This window comes from Kogia breviceps, chromosome 13, assembly GCF_026419965.1.
Source record: "Kogia breviceps isolate mKogBre1 chromosome 13, mKogBre1 haplotype 1, whole genome shotgun sequence".
Lineage (NCBI taxonomy): Eukaryota > Metazoa > Chordata > Mammalia > Artiodactyla > Physeteridae > Kogia > Kogia breviceps.
This window is the reverse complement of record NC_081322.1, coordinates 54,041,440-54,068,026: the sequence shown is the minus strand read 5'-3', so window position 1 is coordinate 54,068,026 and position 26,587 is coordinate 54,041,440. Positions and strand designations below refer to the sequence as shown.

Genomic DNA, 26,587 nt, shown 5'->3' with positions numbered 1-26,587 from the left:
AAAGTTGCCTTAGCAAATTTTTTTATGATATGATTCTTTTTACAATCTGTGGAGTCTTTTTAGGAGGCACATTTCCTCAGAAGTAAGATGCAGAATAGAATTGATGCCATCTTTGAAGAACCTCCTTTAATACTGAATCGAAGGGTTTAATAATCATATTTGAATATTTAATGCATTTCCTTTTGTTATAAAATTAAAGAGGGAAGTTATTTTTTTTAATGCAAGAAAAATGATCCCTAAATTGTTTCTCACTTCTCTTCTCTTCTACAACGGAGGGAGACATTGGATGGCAAGCATCTTGTAGAGCATAACTGTTGAGGTATGTTACTCAAGGGAAAGCTGCTTAGTAGTTTCTAAAAACGCATGCTATAGGGCAAACACAATTTTATAAAGCTTATTTTACCAAATTTGCTATGACTTGGTAATACTAATGCAGCTGTAATGCTTGAATAAGCTTAGTCAAATAAAGCCTATAAAAATGCTCACTCCACAGAAATAACTGCTCTGGGTGATCTAAGGTCAGAAATATGTGTCTGTCAATATTAAAATCCTATTCGGATAAGCTTTTCAAATGATAGGTTAGGGAATTTCACTGTTGCATGTAATACTGACAGTTCCAACACCTAGAGTTGACCCTGGATTGACTCTGAGGGAAGTGGCTCCACTCTTGGAGTCGTTAGCACCAAAACCAAAGTCAAGTCCACCTGACAGTAAATACCAAGTAGGTTCTTAGAGGACAGTGAGGTAATTTTCCATTTATTTCTTACTCCTTGAGGTGCTGAGGATATAATTTTATCTCCAGAATACTCAACAAAGTGATTGCTCTTCTGCTCAATAAAAACTGAAATGTTGATGGGTGTGAAGGGGCTAGAAGGACAAAGTTCAACAATTCATCATTTTGTTTATGTTTGCTTTTTCAAATTGTTTTGTATCAGAATTTTAATTGCCCAGAGAAAAAGTCTTTTATTAGTTACCAATGAGTGGCATCTTCTTCACATACAATTTAAGATCAAATTTAGGTCTATTTGGACAAACAATTGAGAGGACGAAAATGTTAGGGACTAAGCAATACATAATACTTTGAAAACTCCAATAATGAGTAGACTTCAGAAAACTGGTTCTCTTTAACTCCTCTGTTTCAGTTTCCTTTTATGTCATGTGTGCAGCGTTATCAGCTGTTTCAAAAACCCTATGATCTCCTTCGAAGAAAGATTTGTATAAAGTATTATTTGTGTTTACCTAATTGCTTGCATTTTTTAAATATGGGCATAGATACCTTAATGTTCTTTTCAGAAATACATAAAAGAGCTTCAAGCTCATTTGGAAGTCTTTTGAAAGGCACAGGAAGCTGCTTTTTTTTCCCTATAGATTATATGATTAAAAAAAAAAACCACACAGCAAATCTTTTCTCTCTAAATTTTCAGGCTGCATTTTCTTCATGAGATATACAGACTCTGTTCAGAAAGATGAGGGTTTGAGCTAGGTTATTCTGATCTGTCTAAACCTTTCAAATAGCTAATGAAAATTTGGGTTCAAGTTAAACAAAATATAGTAATATCCTATTATAATGGTGTCCAATTCTAAGCATATATTTTTTCTCACAAAAATTCTTAAATATTTTACTTTATTAGATATTTTAAAATTCTAGACAGATGAATGGATAAAGAAGATGTGCTACATATATATAATGGAATATTACTCAGCTATAAAAAAAGAACAAAATAATGTCATTTGCAGCAACATGGATGGATCTAGAGATTGTCATTCTGAGTGAAGTAAGTCATACAGGGAAAGACAAATATCATATGATATCACTTATATCTAAAAAATGGTACAAATGAACTTACTTACAAAACAGAGTCACAGATGTAGAGAACAAACTTATGGTTACCAGGGAGGAAAAGGCAGGGGGGGAGGGATAAGTTGGGAGATTGGGATTGACATATACACACTACCATATATAAAATAGATAACTAATAAGGACCTACTGTATAGCACAGGGAACACTTCTCAATACTCTGTAATGACCTATATGGGAAAAGAATCTAAAAAAAGAGTGGATATATGTATATATACATACATATATACATATTATGTATATATATACATAATCATGTATATATATATATATATATATATATATATGGTTCACTTTGCTGTAAGCAGAAACTAACATTTTAAATCAACTATACTGCAATAATTTTTTTAAAAAAATCTATATGTCTGCTTTTAATCCAGTTATGGCAATAGCATTAATTCTGGAGTGACTATAGAAAGTGTCAATTTATATTACTAATGAAAATAAAGGTATTTCATTATAAGTTTTATTTATTTTAAAAGCCCCTGGGGTACTCAATGAAATCAGTTATGTCCCTACTTAATGGTTATATACTCTAAAATATCCTTGTTCATATACATATACACATGAAAATATTACTGAATATTATGAAAATATTATTGAATTATCACTACTTTTCCATCCAATGGATACAAATTTCCTTATAACTAGAAAGCACAAGTCTAGTTTTATTTATATTTAAGTATATCAAAAATAAAGCAGGTTGATTCATGAAATAAATGCCTAAAAACTCACCCAGAGAAGTAAACTTGAAGGAAATTTAGGTCTTAGTTCTTGCATTTCCTTAAATTTCCGGAAAGTAGCTGATGCAACATGAGAAACCAATCATTTTATATAACTATAGTTTTAAGCAGAAACAATACATGAAGTCCTTATTATTATTACCGAGTACATTTATATGAAAAGAGTATGAATATGCAGTGTGCTCTTTTTGGGTTGGGGGGACTGTCACACTCTCTTAATGGAAATAAAGTAGAAGCTACTGTGACACCACAGTGACAGGATTACTACTCCTTGTGGAGTAAAAGCAGCAGGAGATGATTAATTCTCAAGGAAGAGTTGATTTCCATGAAAATGTCTGTAAGGAAAAGAAAGTAAAAAACACACATTAGAACCAACAAATCATGGAAAGCTAATGATTTTGAAGCATTGAATTTAGAATTTTTTTTCCAAATTGAAATAGCACGTCATTACTCAGTCCTTTTCTATTTCACTGCGTTTGTAATTCAGTGACAATGGGACAATTTAGCAGGAAGACTGCTGGGGCTAGGTAAAGCATTTCAATTATGTATATTTAGCACAGGAAGAAAATGTGTCAACCCAAACGTAAAATACTAGAAAGTTAATTTCTCAAAAGAACGGAATATAATTCATGGATCTTATGTCTGTCCTATTCAAATCATATTTGCTAGGAATCAGTGTCTAACTTTTCTTTGCCTAAAACTGAATACACAGAATTTGGGAAATTTTCTGTCAATTCCATCCCCAAACTTCAAACTCAGAAAATCAGGCCCTGAAATGATTTATCTTCTTGCATGAGACTTTCTGGGTTCATGACGTCAGGATGGATTATTTTCCTAAAATGAATCTCATTGAATATGTCAAAATCATTATCATAAAAAAGTCACATCATGGGTCTTGTTAATTAATTTCCATCCCTAAACTATCCCACTATGTGTAGTACACACTGACATTTTGATTTGGGCTACTTGGGCAAGTACTGGTAGTACGGCTCCATGGCCATGATTTCCTTTAATTTCATATGAAAAAGGGCTTCCCTGGTGGTGCAGTGGTTGAGAGTCCGCCTGCCGATGTAGGGGACACGGGTTCATGCACCGGTCCGGGAAAATCCCACATGCTGCGGAGCGGCTGGGCCTGTGAGCCATGGCGGGAGAGGCCACAATAGTGAGAGGCCCGCGTACCAAAAAAAAAAAAAAAGCTCTAATTTAGTATGAAAGATATAGCTCTATTAAAATAGCTATGGTTATTATGCTTAAATATATTAATATTCTTTTGAGTAATTTTTAAATAATCAAACAGAAACATGCATGCTACAGACTGAATTGTGTCCGCCCCCCCCAAATTCACATGTCAAAGCCCTGTTCCTCAGTGTGATGGTATTTGGAGATGAGGTCTTTGGGAGGTAATTAGGTTTAGGTTAGGTCATGGGGGTAGAGCCCTCATTATGGAATTAGTTCTCTTATACCATGAGACAGTAGAGAGCTTGCTGTGCTCTCTCTGCTGTGTGAGGACACAGTGAGAAGACAGCCATCTGCAAGCCAGGAAAAGAGTCCTCACTACAGTCTGACCATGCTGGCACCCTGATCTAAGACTTCCAGCCTCCAAAACTGTGAGAAAATAAATTTCTATTGTTTAAGACACCCCATCTGTGGTCTGTGGTATTTTTTGACGGCAGCCCCAGCTGACCAAGAAAATGCACCATCACATGTGTAAATTGATCCTCAGCACTTTTATTCATCTGCACATTTATTCTGCCTAATCTGGTTGTAGAAACCTCTCCCAGATGTTGCATTTTTGGGAGATTTATCAACCTTAATAATGTTCGAGATGCTAGTTTTAATTGCCTCATTAGAAAGGAACATCTCTGCTTAATTATTGACATTATTTAGTAAATACATGCTTTTTTTAGTCAAAGAGATTGCACATCTTTTTCTGGGCCCCACTAGTCTTTCCTCCTCTGTGGAAGACTTAATTTTGTTGACCAGCTAAACTTCCCACTTCTTATGAGATGTACCTGAACAGATGTGTTTTTTTAACTTTAATTTTTAAATTTTTATACAATTTTTAAAGGTTATACTCCATTTATAGTTATTACAAAATATTGGCTGTATTCCCTGTGTTGCACACCATCTTGAGCCTATCTTACACCCAGTAGTCTATGCCTTCCACTCCCCTATCCCTACATTGCCCCCCCCTTCTTCCCACCGATAACCACTAGTTTCTTCTATCTGTGAGTCTTCTTCTTTTATGCTATATTCACTAGTTTGTTGTATTATTTAGATTCCACATATAAGTTATATCATACAGTATTTATCTTTCTCTGTCTGACTTATTTCACTTAGCATAATGTCCTCCAAGTCCATCCATGTTGCTGCAAATGGCAACATTTCTGAACAGACATGCTTTTACTTCTATCAGTAAACATACATCTCAATTCAACATTTTATCATGTCATAAAAATATATTTTCATTTGTATTTATTTTTCTGGATAGAAATCACTGCATATCACACATCCTTCTATATGTAGAAATAGATGTTATTTAACATGACACTTTCTTTAGCTGATTCCCTTAGCAAAACTTATGAAGTTTTTCACAGTGAATGTTTGTTGGGGCCTTTCTGTGTAAAAAAGTACTGTGCTAAGTTCTATGAAAGGGTAAATGACTTGCTTCCAACCTGGAGCTTTGTTGAAAACAAAAGAAGAACTATACAAGATTTGGGATAATTTCACCCATATCATTGTATTAATCAAAAAATGTTATAGAATCATAGGTAAGAACAGTAGTGTTTACTTCAAAAGAAGTGAGGCATTTGAGGCAATTATTGAAAGAAAAGTTGGCTTTTAAAAGTGGAGTTTCAGTAAGACCGTTTTTTTTAAAGAAGAAACAAAAGGAATTCATCAGAAATCCTTGCCCAAGTTAGATTAGTAAAACCCAGTGTATTTTATTTGTAATGTGTTAAGAGTTCAATACATATTGTTTCAGAAAGTGAATTCTAGTTATGTACTTATCATTGCTTTTCACCTTTAAATTCAGTTTACTATTTGTAGGAAAACAATTATCCTGAATGGGGAGTAACTGCTGAAAATGAACTGTTGAAAATGAAAAGTTCAAAAGGTAGGGGAAAACTAGGCTTACCGGAACTAATACAAGAAGAGACATCTATTACTTGGCAGTAAGGAGTACTGGGAAGTGGCTAGCAAGTCACAGCGAGGGCCCACTGCCCAGGGAGGGAGATATCCTGCCTCTCACTCAACCAGAACACAAGAGAGCTCTTCCTAGAAGGAGCACTTCAATATTAGAATCTGACCTTTAAAAAGTCCAAAAAACCTCATTTCGTTTACGACCAAGACAACACAGCCACTCAAAAAATAAGAGTGAGATTTGAAATTTTCTTTCAAAAATGAAAATATTTTTTTTTTAAAGAATCTGGATACTTAGATCATTCTGACTGATCACCCCTCATGACAGAGATGAAGGAAAATAATTATTTACATTCCTAGCAGAAGCAAGAGCATCAGTCAGAACTTCTGATGGCTGGTAATGCAAACACAACCAAATTAAAGGAGTTTTTACATTCTTATATAACTGGAAGTCCAGAGATAAATCTGACTCTAAACACAGCTAGCTCCGTGAACCCACACAGTGGTATCTGGACTCTACCTCTTTCTATCTTGGAGCAGATTCTTCAACTGGTGGGCTAGAGGGCTACTGGTAGACCCCACCAGCTTGGTAAACCCAGCAGAAAGAGAGTATAACTCCAATAGTTCCACGAAAAATGAGGAGGACTCTGATTGCCCCATCCCTTCACAGTCTTAGGCAAGAGGGAATGTTCTAAGTGGTCAGGCTTTTCTTAAAGACCCATTACTATGGCTGGGGCTTAGGGGAGTGTTCACTTTCTAATCCCACTACTGGAAAAAGAGATTCACTTCCTGAGGGTAGAGGGAGTGAGTGGGTAGCAAGGAATGCTAGATAATGCAAAATATCGGTGTACAGCTCTTCATCTTTGCAGGTAGGTTAGGAGGCCAAATCATCCTCTGAAATATTGCAATAATCACATACCCCAAATCTAGGGAAAGAGATGGCAGTTCAGGGCTTTCATTGAAATTGGCAGGGGGTCCATTTCCAGTTTAAGACAAAAGCAATTTTTACCTTGAAAGAGAGTGAATAGCTCTTTTTTTTTTAGCTTTTTCTTTTTTTTAGTTTTTTTTTTAAGTGCTTAGAATCTGGATTCTTCTAAAAATTTCTCTAGGTTACTTCTTATGGTTTACCAATATTAGATATATATCAATTAGAATCTCTAGGATTATTTTGATAAAGATTGTTTTTGTGAATTGTCATGATTTAACTTGCCTCTCAAAATCTATTTTCATTCAGTTTATACTAGAAAAGCATAATTTAGTTGTCACAGATTTCTTTGTATATGATACATAGACATTCTTTTTTTTTATTGTAGTGTAGTTGATTTACAATGTTGTGTTAGTTTCAGGTGTACAGCAAAGTGATTCAGTTATACATATACATATATTATCTTTTTAGATTCTTTTCTCATATAGGTTATCACATAATATTGAGTAGATTTCCCTGTGCTATACAGTAGATCCTTGTTGGTTATCTGTCTTTTTTTTATCATTTATTTTCATAAAGTTTATTTGTTCTTACAGAGGTTGACTTCCTAAAATCAATAGTTTAGTCGTTTAGGTTTTCTCATACAACAAGAAAAAAGCACTTGAAAAATTCTCAGAATGAAACTAATTTTTTTAAGTCCATAAACTACTGTTTTGCCAGCATGGATTCATCACATCTGTCAGGGGAAATACAGCAATGGAAAAAGAGTATGTGATCCTAAAATATAGCAGAAGCATCCTATTACCTGTTTATTCCGCAAAGTTCACTACAAGTAAGGATTCATCATATCAACAGGTTCATGTCTTTCCTGTAAAATAAAAATATTTTAGTGGCTGAGATAAAAAACTGTGTAAAGAGAATTTCATTCCTCACTGATACTCTTATAACTTGCTACGTATAATTTATCTGATAAAAATGGTGTAGGCAATTTAAGCAAACAGCTATTGTAACAGCTGTGCTATCTTCTCACTGTCTATCTTAAATATAGTAGTGTGTGTGTGTTCATCCCAAGCTTCTAATTTATCCCTCCCTGCCACGTTTCCCCTTTGGTAACTATAAGTTTGTTTTTGCTATCAATACCTAGACATTCTCCAAACACTAGGTTTAATAAAATATGCAAGTTAAAGGATGGATTCTTCACTTTTCAACTTTATTTGCTTAAAGATCTTTTCAATAGAGTTTCTCCAAAATTCTTACTTATATGCATGTTTTCTGGAACACTTAAAAATATAGCAAAGGTCATTCTTATGACTGGGAATTACAATCCTAATATAATTTTGAAATAACTTTTTTTTTCACTGATAGTATATACTGCCCTGCTCTCCTTTGCTCTCTAATTTTTTGTGTGTGTGTGTGGTACGCGGGCCTCTCACTGTTGCGGCCTCTCCCGTTGCGGAGCGCAGGCTCCGGACGCGCAGGCTCAGCGGCCATGGCTCCCGGGCCCAGCCGCTCCGCGGCATGTGGGATCTTCCCGGACCAGGGAACGAACCCATATCCCCTGCATCGGCAGGCGGACTCTCAACCACTGCGCCACCAGGGAGGCCCACGCTCTCTAATTTTTGAAGAAAAAATTTAGTGTTAGAGTATTCCACAAACCACATCGCACAGTTAAATGTGAAATTCAAATTAATGCTTTGATGAAATGAATATGAATATTTTATTTATACCATTCTAGAATATAGGTGTCTTCCTTGAGCATCCTAGAAGAGACTGTATTGTATTTTTCCCATAGGAATAATAATGGGCAAATAGGCATGACACTTTCCTCATCTGATTAATAAGGCATGATGAGGTTAAGTGAATTCTTTCAGGAGACTTATGATTTATTCTCCAGTGCATAACCTGGCTGTGGTCTTTGGAGCTACTACATAAGCAGCCCTAATTTTACTTTATGGAGCAGAGTCTCTTGGCCCTTCAGCCAGATCCCCACTTCTTTTTTGTTTGTTTTTTTGTTTTGTTTTGTTTTGAACTGTGTCTCTTTGTTTTTAACTTTTTATTTTATATTGGAGTATAGCCGATTAACGATGTTGTGATAGTTTCAGCTGCACAGCAAAGCGACTCAACCATACATATGCAGGTATCCATTCTCCCCCAAACTCCCCTCTCATCCAGGCTGCCACATAACATTAAGCAGAGTTCCCTGTGCTATACAGTATGTCCTTGTTGGTTATCCATGTTAAATATAGCAGTGCAGATCCCCACTTCTTTTGAAGCTGATTCTGGCTACCTGGCAATCATAATAATTTGTATGAAATCAAAACGAATGGAATGAAAAAGTAGGGATGGAAAGTACTGTCACATATCCTCGCTGCTCTGCTCCAATTGTGAGACACCAACTTTCAAGAAACATCACCCATATCAAATTTCTCAGTAATCTTTACCTCTCATTTTTTCCACCATATCAATAACTAGCTGTTTTCATCTCCAAAGTGCTTCTCAAACATTAAATAATCTCAGATTACACACTCTGTTCTTTGCATATATCTTGACCAGCTGTCAGAGAAAGCAATTTATTTTCCCTCAATTTTATTCTTCTTGGCACTGTGTGGCTTCTATAAGTAAATCTGAATGGAAATTGAAAGTTACAACCTAGTGTGTTTCCATAACAAAGGCAGCACAATTTTCCTTAAACAGGATAACCTTCAGGTTACTTTCAAATTGCTTATGGTTTTGCTGTTGGATACTCAGAATGTTTTCATCACCTTGGAATCTTGATTAATTCTTAAGTGGAATTTTTTAGGATGTGAGGATGAAAAAAAATAGAAAAGATTTTTAAATTGTTTAGTGTTAACTTTGTCATTTGTATTTGTTTAAAATATTGTACCATAATTGTTTTGGCAGGACTGTAAGGTGAAATAAAATTTGGAATTTATATTAAAATCAGTTCTTTAAAAAATTAAAAGTAATATTTTAATTCTGAACTTGCATTACTTCCTGAATTTATATAGTCTCTCATTTTCCTAATGAAAAAGGGAAAAAATGTAGAAATTCATATCCCATAAAAATTTTTCTGTCTTTTAAAAATGAGACCAGTATTCAAATTTTGTATCAAATCTCAGTAAGTTTATTTATTCAGTTTCAAGATACCAAGCAGGTGTGTATGTTATTGTCTGCAGAAATACTCTTATACACAGTTCACTGAAGTGAATCTAAAGAGCAAAAGCAATTCTTCCCATGTTCTCTATATAGTGATAGTAGGAAGCCTTCCAGAAGTTAAAAAACTGGAGTTTAGCAACATATCAGCTTTCAGGTGGGCCTCTCCTAAACACTTATAATTCACTTACTCTCCTGCGAATCATTTGATTCACTTGTAGCCCCACTTGAGTCTTGAATCGCATTTCAAAGTATTTCTATCATTCCTCCATTTTCAGAACTGTCATTAGAAGTGATGGGAATTTGGCACCAAATTCAGTGAGAGGATATGATATGAGTTCTTTCTAATTTTTCCTTTTTTGAGCACCACCTCAGGTACAAACTGTGAAATCTGTTTTTTAAAGTTATTTTTCCATCTTGGTATCATTTCAACTAAATTGAATCCTTGAGCTTGGGATATGTATTCACATCGATTTTCAGAGAAGAAAGGAGATTCATTGTTACTATTATTAATTTATACCTAAAGTTGTTTTAAAATTTTAATTAAATGATTTTACCACTGATGTTTCTTATCAGCTTTTTACTCTTAAAAATATATGCCTAGATTTACCATTGTCATCTAAAAATAGTTGTATTAGTTATGTTTGGTTATTATTATTACCTACTAACATATACACTAGAGTGTATTTGATTTTCTTTTCCCTAGTCAGTCTAGAATTTTATGTCATTTATTTTATTTCTATATAGGGGAGGAAAGTACCATTTTATGGGTAAAGAAACAAAAGAGGAAAACTTTATTAACTAGAGTACTTAATTTTGAATGTGGTATTTTCATTTCTTCTGTCAACAGCTAAAAATTGTCTTATGAACTGAATTTATACTTTAAGTACCCAGTGCACACGTTTGAGGGTTCAAACTTTATTTTTTGTACTTTAAAGAATTCAGTTACATTGATAACATTTGTACAATAACAAAATAAATTTATTTGTTATCAATCATCTCTCTTAATTTTGTTAATGGGGCAAAACAGGATCCATTAATATGAATAACTTACAGTATGTGTCCCTGTTTTCCTGTATTACAAGAAATAAATTGATTAGGAAAGACATTGAGGAAGTCATAGCATTCTTTTTTTGGTTCCCTAAAACTGTCTTAGCCTAATGTATATTCTTATTAAGTGGAAATAAATGTCTGCATTTATCGAGGAGTTAGTCCCTTAACCTTTGTTTCTAAGGTTAATCTTACACTTCTAGCCTTTCCTTATAATGATAGTAGTGGTTGTAGTCCTACCTGTAGAAGTAGTGGCCAAAGTAACGATGATAGTGATGATGATAATGGCAAAGATTATTCTAAGAGTAACTCCATTTAGGTGAAATTCATTTTGTAAAAAATGTCAAAGAAGTTTCCGGTTGGGAGTGGAAAATTTTTTTTTAATTTTTAATGTCAAAGAAGTTTGAAAATTTGCTTTTAAAAAAAAATTGGGAATGTAATTTAGAGGTAAAATTGAAAATATTTACTTATGTATATTAGAATGTGATTAATCAAAATTTTCTCTTCCCTGATATGTAATTCTTTAGTTGTTGTAGACAAAGTAGTTCATATTTAAAGTATATGAAATATATTGTTAAGCTGTAATTTTGGCAAAAATATTTGGATTGTTAGGGGTATTTTTTTCTCTTTAGTACTCAGTTATTTACTCCACATCTGTATAATTTCTGGTTGGTCTTCAGTTGTTCTTAAATGAAACATGATATATTTGTTCCAAATAATCTCTAAGTTTCCTCTAGAGATAACTTTCTATGAGTCAAGGCTTGTCAATATAGTCATATATGCCTCCTCTCCATTGAGGGGGCACTTTCTAGTCATGCAAAGGCAGAAACTTTTCAGAAGAAAAATGAGTTACAAAATTTTAAAATGTTTACTCTCTACATAAAAATATCATAAAAAGAAAAAGTAAACAGTTGAAGGAAAAAAGTACAACATAAGTTTAGATAAAGTGGTACTATCCTATATGTGTCTATTTATAAACATACATGTATACACACATGCATACATGTAAGTACATTTACATGTAGACATGCATACATGTATATGCAAATATACATATACAAAATATATACATATACATTATGTATATGTGTATACAATTTTATAAACCACCAGAAGGAGGTTTATAGAAAAATGAACAAAAAACTTCACAGGATAAGAAATATAAATGAAAAATAAATATATTAAAAAGCTTATCTCTGGGGCTTCCCTGGTGGCGCAGTGGTTGAGAATCCGCCTGCCGATGCAGGGGATACGGGTTCGTGCCCCGGTCCGGGAAGATCCCACATGCCGCGGAGCGGCTGGGCCCGTGAGCCATGGCCGCTGCGCCTGCGCGTCCGGAGCCTGTGCTCCGCAACGGGAATTTTCCTCCTGTGTGATTGCACATATTTTGAATACCTGTAATACCCAGGGTTGTCAAGGATAAGGAAACAGAGACTGCTGGCATATACAATTTTCAAAAATAAACTAATTTTCAAATATATACATATATTCTCAAGTTATAAAAGTGATTATATTATTTGCCCAGAAATTCTATATTTAGGAAATTCTCCTTATACAAAAATCATTAATACGTGCTGAGAAAACTTCTGCCATGTCCCAGGGTAGAAAGCTGTTCGACTAAATTATGCATAGCCACGGAATGACATGCCATGCAGCCACTTAAGTGGTATTTTATGGAATATGTACAGCAAGAAATCATGTTTATTATATATTGCCTAGTAAATAAAACTAACGGAGAGTGTGTTGATGACTTGTCAGAAACAAATAAAACATATTTATGTATTTACTTGCAAGTACAGAAAAGTAGGTATAAATAGAACAACATGTCAAGAGTTGTTTTTGCGTGGTGAGAATACAAATAATTATCTATGGTAAATCTATTGTTTAATAAAAAACCCAAATAATTATCTATTTATTTATTTTGCTATTTTTTATATTTTTTGAATTTTCAGTCATGAACTGAAAGTGTAGACTTTTGTAAGCAGGAATAAAAAGTTTCTGGATATAATAAGATTTTCCAACATTAGTCTCTTAGATCTTCTATGTCCCTTTCACAAATAAAACTTAATGGCTTTAATAGAGGGTCAATTATGCTGTTAAACCAGAATATCCAAAAGAAATTTTATCCATTTGAACTATTTTATCACTGATTTTGTTTCTCTCCCAGAGGGGATATTTTTGCTTGCATTTAGACCTGACATACGAACCTAAATAAAAGAAAAAGGTGTTAAAAAGCAACTTGACCAAAAAAGCCATTGCCCTTGATGGTATTGGGTATATGAGGCGGTAAGTGAGATGCAAAAATGATTGAATATTATGACATAGTGTGTGGCCTGGATGGCAGTACTTATGGAACTTGGGAGACAAGGAATGCTGATTATGAGGGCCTGTGGGTATCAGGGTGGAGGGTAAATGCTGAGAAAGTGAAATGTGGTAGCGGGCAGGGAAGTTGGCTCTACCACTAAAGAGGTGTGTTCTGTCATAGAAAATGCTGTAAAAGAGCTATATATACCTATACAGTCTGTGTTTTGTGGGGAAGGGGATTTTGTCATCAATATTTGACATGAAATTCCAAATTGTAATTCTCCTTTTCCAATGTTCGATTAGGAAATGCATCTACAACCACAACGGTGATCGACAGCAAGAATGGATCTGTGCCCAAATCCCCTGGAAAAGTGATGAAGAGGACAGTCACAGAAGATATAGTGACAACATTCAGCTCCCCAGCAGCCTGGCTTCTGGTCATTGCTCTGATCATCACGTGGTCAGCTGTGGCCATTGTTATGTTTGACTTAGTGGATTACAGAAACTTTTCAGGTAAGATCCATGAAGTCTGGCTTTTCTTTTTCTTTTTTTTTTAAATTAATTTTTATTGGAGTACAGCTACTTTGCAATGTTGTGTTAGTGTCTGCCGTACCGCAGAAGTTTGGCTTTTAAATGGAAAGAAACAGAGTTCTCTCCAGCTCTGGCTTTGTTTCTCTTCACCCTGCAAATAAACAAAGCATCCCACAAACATGTTTGAGGGCCACTAACGGCTAGTTCCCATCTTCACCTTTCCTTCTAATCTTTGCCTGTTGTTCTCATAGACTTCAAATGCAACCTGATTTGAAGAGCTGAAAAAAAGCTCAATGATATAGTTTCATGAGGATAACAATTCCAAAGCTTGGTGTATATTTGGTTTGGGAATAGGGACTTTATCAATCATTAATAGAGGATAATTTGTAGATTTTACACTCAGCTATATAAAACCAAACCAAACCCAAATAAAACACTTTTGGACAAATGGAAAATCGTGTATTTTTAAGTCCCCCACTATCTGGCTCCAAGTTTCCTTCCCTGACATTCTCTTTGCTCCTCCCATTAAAACATCCTATTTTGATTTCCTAAAAATAAAGAATGTTAAAAGGAATTTCCAGGAATTACTTGTAATGCGATACTATGGCCAGCCATGTGTTCTTATAGATTTGGAGTGAAATAGGAATATCACAAGTGAGGAAATTTAGATTTTCATTATGGCCTATCCAATCTCTGAGTATATTGTTCATCTCTTTGTTCAAAGTCTTTCTGTTTTTTAAAAATTATATTTATCTATTTCCACATCTGACATGCTCTATTGAGCATGTGAGTTCCTTGAGGGAAGGAATTGGTCAGTTGCTCAATAAGTATTAAATGAATAGGTGAATGAGTTTATGCTTATGCCTTTGTATCATAAGCAAAAACATTTTATTAGCCTCTTAATGTGCTCGTTCATATTTGCACTGTATACCCTCCAACCTACCTGTTCTTTCTTCAGTAAGAGTGGAATCAGTAGAACCCCAAAACTATAAATACTGTAAGTTGCATTCTATATACTGAGAGATCCTCTACTTCTCATTATGGTATTTTACTCATTCAACAATTATTGTCAAGTATCTACTACATATGCCAGAAAATGGCTATGTTAAAAGAAATGCAAGTATGAATAACACAAAGTCATAAAACTGTATAGTTTGGGTTTATTGATATGGAGGTGTGACTGAGATGCCTCCGCCCCCTGTACCCTTGGTAGCTGGGTTAGAGTGAGCATCATCTAACAGGTAGAGCTAAGTGTCATGATGTCAACCAAAGCAAAAGGGCTATTTATCCAGAGCCATAAACCTCTGCTTTAAGTAAGCAATAGTTTTGGTATATTGTGTAATGCAGACTCTTAAAAGAATATACAGTTGAAATGCCTATAATATAAAATTTGACCTAGAATTTTAAGTGAAAAACGGTTACATTACTCTAGGAAATTTCATTTCCCTTGAGCCTATATTGACTGATATTTTTTATCTGCTCTTTTTTAGAATTTCATTCATTCAAATTTTAGAACCAAATATGGTCATATAATATAGTTCTTCAATTTTTACAGTAGATGTATTTTAAGAATTGTGTGTAAATCTAATATTTGTAAAGTTAATATTTTAATAAGTATACTAAATAAATTACTGTGAATTTGTTCTTAATTATTTGATAAAATGAGCGGCTACCTCTAATTAAATTTTCAGATTAGATTACTTAAATGTAAGGCACACAGTCCACAGTAGAGCTTCCTTGGACCATTGTAATTAGGTACTATGGATAATGCCTATGTTCCTGGCATTTCGTTTGATAGGGGAAAAATAACCTCTGTATTACTACTACTTCATTTCTTCTTTCAAGAACTGTTTGCTAACTACATCTTCTTTGTGAAGACTCCTACTCCAGTTCTATATATTTATTAATGACCTAACCATGTATCCATTCCCTGCAAAAAGAAACCTGCAAGTCATCTGTTTAATCTGCTGGGCACCTGATCAGTTACCACACTGTATGCCAGCCAACCCTCTTATGCCTCATAAATTTGCTCCCTCCTCTTATTACCACAGTCTCCATTACTACACTTCAGACCTTGATTCTCTTTTGAGGGGCTAATGCAGTTTCTTCTTGTCTGCCTCATCCAGGTCTCTCCCCTTTAACGTTGCCCCCAAGGTATCTTCATAAAACATAAATTTCATTGAGTATTTCTGCCAAGTACAAATTCCTTGGCATGAAATTCAAGTCCTTGGCTTAGCCCTTTATTTTCATCTTGTAATTCCACTCATGCACCTCGTTTTCCAGCCATACTTCCTATTGCTATCACCTGTTTTCTTTCCCTAGGAAAACATACACTCTCACTCCTCCCTGCCTCTGCTCATAGAATCCTTCCCTCATTCCCTGATCCAGTAGAGCAGAAAGTGTAAGAAAGTAGTTAAGAATGTGAACTCTGGGACTGCATTTCCTTGCTATTAAATCCAGATCTTGCAACTTTCTAGCCGTTGTGATATCAGAAAAGTCACTTAGTCTCTCTGTGCTTCAGTTTCATCATCTATACAATAGTACATATGTAATAAGATTAAGAGAATTATACAAATGAATATATTTGGAGTGTTTAGAACAGAACCTGGTTTATCACAAGTACTGTACACATTTTTTTAAATTTTATTTATTTATTAATTTTTTAAACATCTTTATTGGACTATAATTGCTTTACAATGGAGTATTAGTTTCTGCTTTATAACAAAGTGAATCAGCCATACATATACATATATCCCCATATCCCCTCCCTCTTGCATCTCCCTTCCACCCTCCCTATCCTACCCTTCTAAGTGGTCACAAAGCACCAAGCTGATCTCCCTGTGCTATGCAGCTTCTTCCCACTAGCTATTTTACATTTGGTAGTGTATATATGTCCATGCCACGCTCTCACTTCATCCCAGCTTACTCTTCCCCCTCCCTGTGTCTTCAAGTCCATTCTCTATGTCTGTATCTTTATTCCTGTCCTGCCCCTAGATTCTTCAGATACCATATATATGTGTTAGCATACAGTATTTGTTTTTCTCTTTCTGACTTACTTCACTCTGTATGACAGACTCTAGGTCCATCCACCTCATTACAAATAACTCAATTTCATTTCCTTTTATGGCTGAGTAGTATTCCATTGTATACATTTGCCACATCTTCTTTATCCATTCATCTGTGGATAGACACTTAGGTTGCTTCCATGTGCTGGCTATTGTAAATAGAGCTGCATTGAACATTGTGATACATGACACTTTTTGAATTATGCTTTTCTCAGTGTATATGCCCAGTAGTTGGATTGCTGTGTCATATGGTAGTTCTATTTTTAGTTTTTGAAGGAACCTCCATACTGTTCTCCATAGTGGCTGTATCAATTTACATTCCCACCAACAGTGCAAGAGGGTTCCCTTTTCTCCACACCCTCTCCAGCATTTATTGTTTGTAGATTTTTTGATCATGACCATTCTGACGGTGTGAGGTGCTACCTCATTGTAGTTTTGATTTGCATTTCTCTAATGATTAGTGATGTTGAGCGTCCTTTCATGTGTTTGTTGGCAATCTGTATATCTTCTTTGGAGAAATGTCTATTTAGGTCTTCTGCCATTTTTGGATTGGGTTGTTTGTTTTTTTGATATTGAGCTGCATGAGCTGCTTGTAAATTTTGGAAATTAATCCTTTGTCAGTTGCTTCATTTGCAAATATTTTCTCCCATTCTGAGGGTTGTCTTTTTGTCTTGTTTATGGTTTCCTTTGCTGTGCAAAAGCTTTTAAGTATCATTAGGTCCCATTTGTTTATTTTTGTTTTTATTTCCATTTCTCTAGGAGGTGGGTCAAAAAGGATCTTGCTGTGATTTATGTCAGAGTGTTTTACCTGTGTTTTCCTCTAAGAGTTTTATAGTGTCTGATCTTACATTTAGCTCTTTAATCCATTGTGAGTTTATTTTTGTGTATAGTGTTAGAGAGTGTTCTAATTTCATTCTTTTACATGTAGCTATCCAGTTTTCCCAGCACCACTTATTGAAGAGGCTGTCTTTTCTCCATTGTATATTCTTGCATCCTTTATCAAAGATAAGGTGACCATATGTGTGTGGGTTAAGCTCTGGGCTTTTTATTCTGTTCCATTGATCTATATTTCTGTTTTTGTGCCAGTACCATACTCTCTTGATTACTGTAGCTTTATAGTATAATCTGAAATCTGGGAGCCTGATTCTTCCAGCGCCGTTTTACTTTCTCAAAATTGCTTTGGCTATTCGGGGTCTTTTGTGTTTCCATACAAATTGTGAAATTTTTTGTTCTAGTTCTGTGAAAAATGCCATTGGTAGTTTGATAGCGATTGCATTGAATCTATAAATTGCTTTGGGTAGTATAGTCATTTTCACAATGTTGATTCTTCCAATCCAAGAACATGGTATATCTCTCCATCTGTTTGTATCATCTTTAATTTCTTTCGTCAGTGTCTTATAGTTCTGTGCATACAGGTCTTTTGTCTCCTTATGTAGGTTTATTCCTAGGTATTTTATTCTTTGTGTTACAGTGGTAAATGGGAGTGTTTCTTTAATTTCTCTTTCAGATTTTCCATCATTAGTGTATAAGAATGCAACAGACTTCTGTACATTAATTTTGTGTCCTACTACTTTACCAAATTCATTGATTAGCTCTAGTAGTATTCTTTAGCATCTTTAGGATTCACTATGTATAGTATCATGTCATCTGCAAGCAGTACCATCTTTACTTCTTCTTTTCCAGTTTGGATTCCTTTTATTTCTTTTTCTTCTCTGATTGCTGTGGCTAAAACTTCCAAAACTATGTTGAACAATAGTGGTGAGAGTAAGAAACCTTGTCTTGTTCCTGATCTTAGTGGAAATAGTTTCAGATTTTCATCATTGAGAACAATGTTGGTGTGTGTTTGTCATATATGGCCTTTATTATGTTGAGGTAAGTTCCCTCTCTGCCTACTTTTTGGAGGGTTTTTATCATAAATAGTTGTTGAATTTTGTCAAAAGTTTTTTCTGCATCTATTGAGATGATCATGTGGTTTTTATCCTTCAGTGTGTTAATATGGTTTATCACATTGATTGATTTGCATATATTGAAAAATCCTTGCATTCCTGGAATACACTCCACTTGATCATGGTGTATGATCCTTTTAATGTGCTGTTGGATTCTGTTTGCTAATATTTTATTGAGGATTTTTGCATTTATGTTCATAGGTGATATTGGCCTGTAGTTTTCTTTCCTTGTGACATCGTTGTCTGGTTTTGGTGTCAGGGTGATGTGGCCTCATAGAAAGGGTTGGGGAGTGTTCTTCCCTCTGCTATATTTTGGAAGTTTGAGAAGAATAGGTGTTAGCTCTTCTCTCAATGTTTGATAGAATTCGTCTATGAAGCCACCTCATCCTGGACTTTTGTTTGTTGGAAGATTTTTAATCACAGGCTCAATTTCACTGCTTGTGATTGGTCTGTTTATATCTTCTATTTCTTCCTGGTTCAGTCTTAGAAGTTTGTGCTTTTGTAAGAATTGGCCCATTTCTTCCAGGTTGTCCATTTTCTTGGCATATAGTTGCTTGTAGTAATCTCTCATGATCCTTTGTATTTCTGCAGTGTCAGTTGTTACTTCTCCTTTCTCATTTCTAATTCTATTGATATGAGTCTTCTCTCTTTTTTGCTTGATGAGTCTAGCTACAGGTTTATCAATTTTCGTTATCTTCTCAAAGAACCAGCTTTTAGTTTTATTGATCTTTGCTATTCTTTCCTTCATTTCTTTTTTATTTATTTCTGATCTGATCTTTATGATTTCTTTCCTTTTGCTAACTTTGGGGTTTTTTTGTTCTTTGTCTGATTGCTTTACGGTTAAGTTTAGGTTGTTTCTTTGAGATGTTACTTGTTCATTGAGGTAGGATTGTATTGCTATAAACTTGCCTCTTAGAACTGCTTTTGATGCATCCCATATGTTCTGGGTCGTCAAATTTTCACTGTCATTTGTTTCTAGGTATTTTTTGATTTCCTCTTTGATTTCTTCAGTGATCTCTTGGTTATTCAGTAGTGTATTCTTTGACCTCCATGTGTTTGTATTTTTCACATGTTTTTTCCTGTAATTGGTATGTAGTCTCATAACATTTTGGTCAGAAAAGTTACTTGATACAATTTCAGTTTTCTTAAATTTACCAAGGCTTCATTTGTGACCCAAGATCTGGTCTATCCTGGAGAATGTTCCATGAGCACTTGAGAAGAAAGTGTATTCTGTCATTTCTGGATGGAATGTCCTATAAATATCAAGTCCATCTTGTTTAATGTATCATTTAAAGATTGTGTTTCCTTATTTATTTTCATTTTGGATGATCTGTCTATTGGTGAAAGTGGGGTGTTAAAGTCCCCTACTATGATTGTGTCACTGTGGATTTCCTCTTTTATGGCTGTTAGCATTTGCCTTATTTATTGAGGTGCTGCTATGTTGGGTGCATGAATATTTACAATTGTTATATCTTCTTCTTGGTTCGATCCCTTGATCATTATGTAGTGTCCTTCTTTGTCTCTTGTAATAGTCTTGATTTTAAAGTCTATTTTGTCTGATATGAGAATTGCTACTCCAGCTTTCTTTTTTTTTCTTTTTTTTTTGCGGTACGCAGGCCTCTCATGTTGTGGCCTCTCCCATTGCAGAGCACAGGCTCCGGACGCTCAGGTTCAGCGGACATGGCTCATGGGCCTAGCCTCTCCACGGCATGTGGTATCTTCCTGGGCCGGGTCATGAACCCATTTCCCCTGCATCGGCAGGCGGACTCTCAACCACTGCGCCACCAGGGAAGCCCTCCAGCTTTCTTTTGATTTCCATTTGCATAGAATATCTTTTTCCATCCCCTCACTTTCAGTCTGTATGTGTCTCTAGGTCTGAAGTGGGTCTCTTGTAGACAGCATATGTATGGGTCTTGTTTTTGTATCCATTCAGCCGATCTATGTCTTTTGTTTGGAGCATTTAATCCATTGAAATTTAAGGTAGTTATCGATATGTATGTTCCTATTACCATTTTGTTAATTGTTTTGGGTTTGTTATTGTAGACGTTTTCCTTCTCTTGTGTTTCCTGCCTAGAGAAGTTCCTTTATCATTTGTTATAAAGCTGGTTTGGTATTGCTGAATTCTCTTGGCTCTTGCTTTTCTGTAAACGTTTTAATTTCTCCGTTGAATCTGAATGAGATCCTTGCTGGTTAGAGTAATCTTGTTTGTAGGTTTTTGCCTTTCATCACTTTAAATGTGTCCTGCCACTCCCTTCTGGCTTGCAGAGTTTCTTCTGAAAGATCAGCTGTTAACCTTATGGGAGATTCCCTTGTATGTTATTTGTTGTTTTTCCCTTGCTGCTATTAATATTTTTTCTTTGTATTTAATTTTTGACATTTGATTAATATGTGTCTTGGAGTGTTTTTCCTTGCATTTATCCTGTATGGGACTCTCTGCATTTCCTATACTTGACTGATTTTCTTTTCCCATGTTAGGAAGTTTTCAACTATAATCTCTTCAGATATTTTCTCAGTCCCTTTGTTTTTCTCTTCGTCTTCTAGGGCCCCTATAATTCGAATATTGGTGTGTTTAATGTAGTCCCAGAAGACTCCGAGACTGTCCTCATTTCTTTTCATTGTTTTTTCTTTATTCTGCTCTGTGGTAGTTCCACTATTTTATCTTCCAGGTCACTTATCCATTCTTCTGTCTCATTTATTCTGCTGTTGATTCTTTCTAGAGAACTTTTAATTTCATTTATTGTGTTGTTCATCATTGTTTGTTTTCTCTTTAGTTCTTCTAGGTCCTCGTTAAACGTTTCTTGTATTGTGTCCATTCTATTTCCAAGATTTTGGATCATCTTTACTATCATTACTCTGAATTCTTTTTCAGGTCGACTGCCTACTTCCTCTTCATTTGTTTGGTCTGATACGTTTTTACCTTCTCCTTCATCTGCTGTGTGTTTCTCTGTCTTCTCATTTTACTTAACTTACTGTGTTTGGGTTCTCCTTTTTGCAGGCTGTAGGTTTGTAGTTCCCATTTTTTTTGGTGTCTGCCTCCAGTGGGTAAGGTTGGTTCAGTGGGTTGTATAGACCTCCTGGTGGAGGGGACTGGTGTCTGTTTTCTGGTGGATCATGCTGGATCTTATCTTTCTGGTGGGCAGGACCACGTCTGGTGGTGAGTTTTGGGGTGTCTGTGACCTTATTATGATTTTAGGCAGCCTCTCTGCTAATGGGTGGGGTTGTGTTCCTGTGTTGCTAATTGTTTGGCATAGAGTTTCCAGCACTGGTGCTTGCTGAGCATTGAATGGAGCTGGGTCTTAGCATTGAGACAGAGATCTCTGGGAGAGATTTCGCTGTTTGATATTATGTGGATCTGGGAGGTCTCTGATGGACCAATGTCCTGAACTTTGCTCTCCCACCTCAGAAGCACAGGCCTGACACCCGGCCGGAGCACCAAGACCCTGTCAGCCACACAGCTCAGAAGAAAAGGGAGAAAAAAAAGAAAGAAAGAAAAAATAAATAAAATAAAGTTATTAAAATAAAAAAATAAAAAAAATATTTAAAATAAAAAAATTCAAAAGTAATAAAAGAAAAGAAAGAAGAAAGCAGCCAAACCAAAAAACAAGTTCACTAATGATAACAAGCGCTAAGAACTATACTGAAAAAAAAAAAAAGAATGAAAACAAAAAACCAGACAGACAGAACCCTAGGGCAAATGGTAAAAGCAAAGCTATACAGATAAAATCACACAAAGAATCATGCACATACACACTCAGAAGAAAAGGAAAAATATATATATATGTATATATTAAAAAAGGAAGAGAGCAACCAAATCAATAAACAAATTTACCAATGATAATAAACTCTAAATACTAAACTAAGATAAACCTAAGACCTGAAACAAATCAGATGTAGAAAGCAAACCCCAAGTCTACAATTGCTCCCAAAGTCCACTGCCTCAATTTTGGGAAGATTCGTTTTCTCTTCAGGTATTCCACAGATGCAGCGTACATCAAGTTGAGTGTGGAGATTTAATCCGCTGCTCCTGAGGCTGCTGGGAGAGATTTCCCTTTCTCTTCTTTGTTCGCACAGCTTCCTGGAGTTCAACTTTGGATTTGGCCCCACCCCTGCGTGTAGGTCTCCTGAGGGCATCTGTTCTCTCCCAGACAGGACGGGGTTAAAGTAGCAGCTGATTCAGCGGCTCTGGCTCACTCAGGCCAGCGGGAGGGAGGAGTACGGAATACGGGGTGAGCGTGTGGCGGCAGAGGCCGGAATGATGTTGCACCAGCCTGAGGTGCACCATGTCTTCTCCCAGGGAAGTTGTCCCTGGATCACAGGACCCTGGCAGTGGCGGGCTGCACAGGCTCGAGGGACGGGAGGTGTAGATAGTAACCTGTGTTTGCACACAGGCTTCATGGTGGCTGCACTATCAGCCTTAGCGTCTCATGACCATCTCTGGGGTTCATGCTGATAGCTGCAGCTCGCGCCCATCTCTGGAGCTCATTTAAGTGGTGCTCTGAATCCCCTCTCCTCTTGAACCCTGAAACAATGGTCTCTTGCCTCCTAGGCAGGTCCAGACTTTTTCCTGGACTCCCTCCCGGCTAGCTGTGGTGCAGTATCCCCTTCAGGCTGTGTTCACACAGCCAACCCCAATCCTCTCCCTGGGATCCGACCTCCGAAGCTCAAGCCTCAGCTCCCAGCCCCCGCCCATCCTGGCAGGTGAGCAGACAAGCCTCTTGGGCTGGAAGTGCTGGTCGGCACTGATCCTCTGTGCAGGAATCTCTCCGCTTTGCCCTCTGCACCGTTGTTACTGTGTTTTCCTCCGTGGCTCTGAAGCTTTCCCCCTGCCACCCGCCCCTGTCTCCGCCAGTGAAGGGCCTTCCTAGTGTGTGGAAACTTTTCCTCCTTCACAACTCCCTCCCAGAGCTGCAGGTACTGTCCCTATTCTTTTGTGTCTGTTTTTTTCTTTTTTTCTTGGCCCTAGCCAGGTATGTGGATAGTTTCTTGCCTTTTGGGAAATCTGAGGTCTTCTGCCAGCGTTCAGTAGGTGTTCTGTAGGTGTTGTTCCACATGTAGATGTATTTTTGATGTATTTGTGGGGAGGAAGATGATCTCCACATCTTACTCCTCTGCCATCTTGAAGGTCTCCCCTGTATACCTTTTAATATCACTAGTAAGAGATTCATTCCTCAGTTTTATTGAAGAATTAATTCATCCATTTTTGTGAAAGAATTCCAGATTTCCTAAGAAAAATTCACTGTACCATGTTTCATTTTCTTAGTCCCTTACAGGTACCTGTAAGGATGCCAGCAGTTAACACATTTTATTATTAGTATCTGTTTACTTATCCATCTCACTCAAAAACTTAACCTTATTCAAGGAAGAAATTCTCTTATTCATCTCTGTATATGAGTGTCTGTCACATAGAAGGTTTTCTGCTATATATTGCTTAAAGGAATGACTAATGCTGATATTTTGATTTTGAAACAATTCCTTACCTTAGGAAGAAAGAAATATTTATCATAAAATTTTTATTTCATCCAGTCAAACAGGTTTTGACCCACTTTAAAAACTAATAAGTACATTTAATAAAATTAGAATGAAAAAATAAAATATGTTTCTGAAATGATACTTGTCATATTTTGTAATGGTCATCTATTGCTGTATAATAGATTACTGGAAAAGTAAGAGGTTCAAAAAAATAATAAACATCTATCACTCCACACAGTTTCTATGGCTTACGAATTTGGGAATGGCTTAGGTCGGTGGTTCTGGCTTAGGGTATATCTTGTTGTTGCAGTGAAGGCCTTGGCTGGGGCTGAAGACATCTGAAATTTTTTTTCTGGGATTGTGGACCAATTGGCAAGATGTATCACTCATTCAGCTTTTAAGTTAATTCTGGTGTGTCCTCACAACATGGCAACTGGCATCGCCTAGACTGAGTGATTCGAGAAAGAACAAGGCAGAATCCACAATGCCCCTTATGACCTACACTTTGAAATCCCACACTGCCATTTCTGCAAAATCCTTTAGGTCATAATAGGTCAACCCTATTCAGTGTTGGATGAGGCTATACAATGGTAGGAATGCCCACAGGCAAGAATAACTGGGGGCCACTGTGGTGGCTGGCTACCACATATTTTACTCTCAGAAAGTTATATTGCCAAGTTATGTATCTTAAGATAAATACTTAGATCTAAGTATTTAGATCTAAATACAATCTCTCTTTGTCAACTAGAGTACTCTAGTTGACAAAGAGAGATTGTACTCTAGTTGACAAAGAGAGATTGTAATTACAACAGGTGCAAAGAGAAAGATGGTGTATTAGGATGGCTGGCAACCTGAAGCCATATTTCAGAAGACAAATATTCTCCAATGGATTTGAAATTTTAAAAAGTGTCAAAGCTACAATTCTCCGAGACATATATATTAATTCTTCAAATAAGAAATTCAAATACTTTTGCTAATTAAAATTTGAATGATCAACTTCTAGAAGCAAAAGAGTATAAATTCAAGGACACTGTATAATTATAGCATAAAACCTGTATTAACCACTGGTTGGATGGGATACATCCACTTGTGTTAAAATTCTGATTTCTTTTCTCCATCTGTTAAGTTTTAAACTTGCCTTTTTAATGTTTTTTTTAACAGAAAAAAACCCATTTGCTTCATTAGGAATTTCAAAATGTAAATGATCCTCTTGTGTTTCGAATGCTATTTTTAATTGATACATTTCAAACATTTACCAGGCATTAATATTATTACCATGATGAGCCTTTTGTACCACATAATAGTCTTCGAAATATGTATCATTAACGTTTAAAAAACAAAATTGGTGGTACAAGAAAGCATACTAGAAATAGTCACTCTGAAAGCCAGAGAGAGCACCTGTCCTTGGGCTCTGACACTTGAGAAAAGTAGGTGATGCTTCCAAGATATTAAAAAACGTTAACAGAGAAATGAAAACCTATTTTCATAAGCAAGTACTATACTGGATTGAGAAGAATGATTCTCCTTTGGCTAATCTTCACAATTCCCTATTTTTTGAATTTGATCTGGTTGATCTGTATACAACCTACTTGTGAAGCACTAATATAATTGGCTTATTTCAAAAGACTTGGGTTCACTCATATGCTTATTTCAGAAGACTTTGGTTCATTCATAACTCTATAACCTACAAGTTATCGTGACTAAGAAATTATATTTTCTTGTCTGTAAAATGGGGGTGGCACCTTGGTCCCTGTTCTGCAAAATTTGTGACTTTACTTCATCTTTTCAAATAAGACAAATTTTAGGACACAAAAATCAGATACTAGACAAGAGATTTCACTACCCTTCATTTCTTACTAAACATAATGTCAGAATACTATTCGAACAATGCTATGGTCTATCTGTAAGACTTTGATGAGAGTAGAGTCACTGTAAGTGATGTAAAATAGGGAATTTATTTTGTATGGCTTATGCATTCATGGGAGCTGATTAAGCAGTCTAGGTGAGGCTGTTGCAGTTTATCTGTTTACAGGGTCAGAAGTCAGCAGAGTGGAAGATAGTGTAGAGGAGAGGGTCTTTTTCCTCTCCCTTTCTAAATTCTAGGCTGGGGCCCCTCTAACAAAAGACAAATTAATGAGAGAAAAGCACTCAGATTTATTTAATATAAGCTTTATGGGACATAGGAGCCTTTCTTCATAAGGAAATGAAGCCCTTAAGAGGCAGTTAAACCTGAGCATTTTTATGCTAGGTTTGGTGATAAGTGGAAAGTGGTGAAAAAATGTGACAAGACAAAAAAGGGTCTGAGCTAAGTGTAGCAGATTGGGGAACGCAGTAAGGCCTGTTCATTCAGATTCCTCTGTGCATTTGAGGATACAGACATTCCTTTCCTCTGGGTGTAGGGA

At 35.9% G+C, this 26,587-nt stretch overlaps 1 protein-coding gene across 17 annotated transcripts in view; it reads left to right on the top strand.

The window, feature by feature from the left end:
- Positions 1–26,587, top strand: part of TRDN (triadin) — a 502,784-nt gene that overhangs the window by 38,434 nt on the left and 437,763 nt on the right. For all 17 annotated transcript variants that reach the window (XM_067010670.1, XM_067010684.1, XM_067010683.1 and 14 more), the window contains exon 2: positions 13,478–13,687. In XM_067010670.1, the coding sequence (XP_066866771.1) occupies positions 13,478–13,687 (210 nt within the window). The remainder of the gene's footprint in view (positions 1–13,477; positions 13,688–26,587) is intronic.